The following is a 1,739-nucleotide window of genomic DNA, read 5'->3' as shown; positions in this document are numbered from 1 at the left end:
GGAAAGGAGGAGTGTGCTGTCACGGTATGGGGAGAGCAATTAGGGTCACGTAACAATGTATTATGAATTGTTGTGTGGGAAAAAATAAAAAGAGTCCAGGCTCTAGAGCCTGCAGGCAGCCCTGGATTTAAATTGCAGCTCTGCTATTTACTAACTGGATGCCTGAGCAAGTCGGTAAACTTAAATGAGAGATTTGCTTGTGAAGTGTTGAGTTTGGCGACTGGTATAAATTTGCTCAGTAAACGGTAGCCAGCCTTAGTATTCCCGCAATGAGCCCCATGAGTTTCCATGAGCCACTGAAATCAAGGGCAAGTTATATTCCTCTCAACTCAAGTCATTTCTGACTCAGAGTAAAAGGAGGACAATGAGAAAGGGGTGGACAGTGTCTGTGATGCTGTGGGGACTTCAGAGAGGCGTGAGACCAGCCTTGGCCCTCGGGGAGTGTGGCTGAGGGAGGCAGGCCGGCATAGGCCTAGGCAAGGGTCTGGGTCAGGAGGGCCATGAGGGAGAGGGGACTGGGGGATGAGACTCTACATACGAAGCCAGGGGAAAGGAGAGCAGCTCCTCAAGTTAGAGGGACAAACATGAAGAGCTTCCAGGCTGCCCTCTTTCCTTCTGGAGAAAGGCCTGGAGGGCGGGTGCCCACAGGCTGAGGCCTCCTGGGAAGTGGCAGGTTTGATGGTTGCCCCTCCCTGTACCTCCTTCTCAGCTAGAATGGTCCAGGGGCTAGGGGGAGGAGCTGTTAAGGGTAGCAATCCTGAAACTGGATTATCAGGGCTGTGAATCACGGAGGACACAGGAGCGTGTGTGTGTCTGTGTGTGTGCACATGTGTGCATGTGTGTGTGATGGCTGAGACTTCACTCTCTCCACTCAGTGTGTCTCCCTGCGGCTAGGGCATGGGTGCTCACAGGGTCAGCCATCCTGGCCTCACCCAGGCTCTCGGGATGTCTCACCCTCCCAGGCCAGGAAGCTGTCGTGAGGGCTTTGTTCCACACCAGCCTCTCTCTTCTGAATTCTGCCTCTGTTGCTGTCCACACCACACACTTCCTCTCTGACTTGGATCTCAGCACCCACCTGGTGAGCTGGGTCTTGAGATGGACATGTCGTGTTGCTGGGTGCATCCTCTGAGCACGGGGTAGGCCACTTGGGAACAGAGCGAAATTAGGGCTGTCCCATGCATACACTCCCTTGTCACCAAAACAGGAAGTGCCTCTTTCCCTCCCCTGTGCCGCCTCATCCCTGTTAGCCTCTTGTGGAATAGACACTTCCCCGAATGTTCCTAATATTTAGGGCTTTTAAAACGTGGCACCAATCTTTTCTTCAGGCATGGCCAGCCGGCTGCTCGGGCCTTCGTTTGAGCCCTATCTGCTGCCCGAACTGACCAGATACGACTGTGAGGTGAATGTTCCGGTGCCTGGAAGCTCTACGCTCCTGCAAGGAGGGGACCTCCTCAGAGCCCTGGACCAGGCCACCTGAGGCAGGGCCTCCCCCCGGGCAGGCCCCCACCACGCCGCCCGCCAGCTTCACTCTCTAAGTCTATTTTTGCAACTAGTTATTTCTAACACCAACACACTTTTTACAAGATGTACTTACCTGGCAAACTCGCCCAGGTCACTGATTAGTGGCCTTTTTCTGAAGATGCTCACTTTATTATCTGTGTTTAAAAAATACACGGTTGTTTGACCTGCTACGTCTTGCTCTGTCGATGAAAATGTTGTTAAATTTTATAAGATTTTTC

General features: G+C 52.7%; 1 protein-coding gene across 1 annotated transcript in view; it reads left to right on the top strand.

Moving 5' to 3' along the window:
* Positions 1–1,477, top strand: part of EPAS1 (endothelial PAS domain protein 1) — a 53,427-nt gene extending 51,950 nt beyond the window's left edge. Inside the window, exon 15 of the mRNA XM_023734703.1 lies at positions 1,326–1,477. Coding sequence (XP_023590471.1) covers positions 1,326–1,477 — 152 coding nt within the window. The remainder of the gene's footprint in view (positions 1–1,325) is intronic.
* The last annotated feature ends 262 nt before the right edge of the window (positions 1,478–1,739 follow it).

The sequence above is a fragment of the Trichechus manatus genome, unplaced genomic scaffold (genome assembly GCF_000243295.1).
Source record: "Trichechus manatus latirostris isolate Lorelei unplaced genomic scaffold, TriManLat1.0 scaffold00005, whole genome shotgun sequence".
Lineage (NCBI taxonomy): Eukaryota > Metazoa > Chordata > Mammalia > Sirenia > Trichechidae > Trichechus > Trichechus manatus.
Note: the sequence above shows the minus strand (reverse complement) of the source record. Positions and strands in the feature narration are given on the sequence as shown.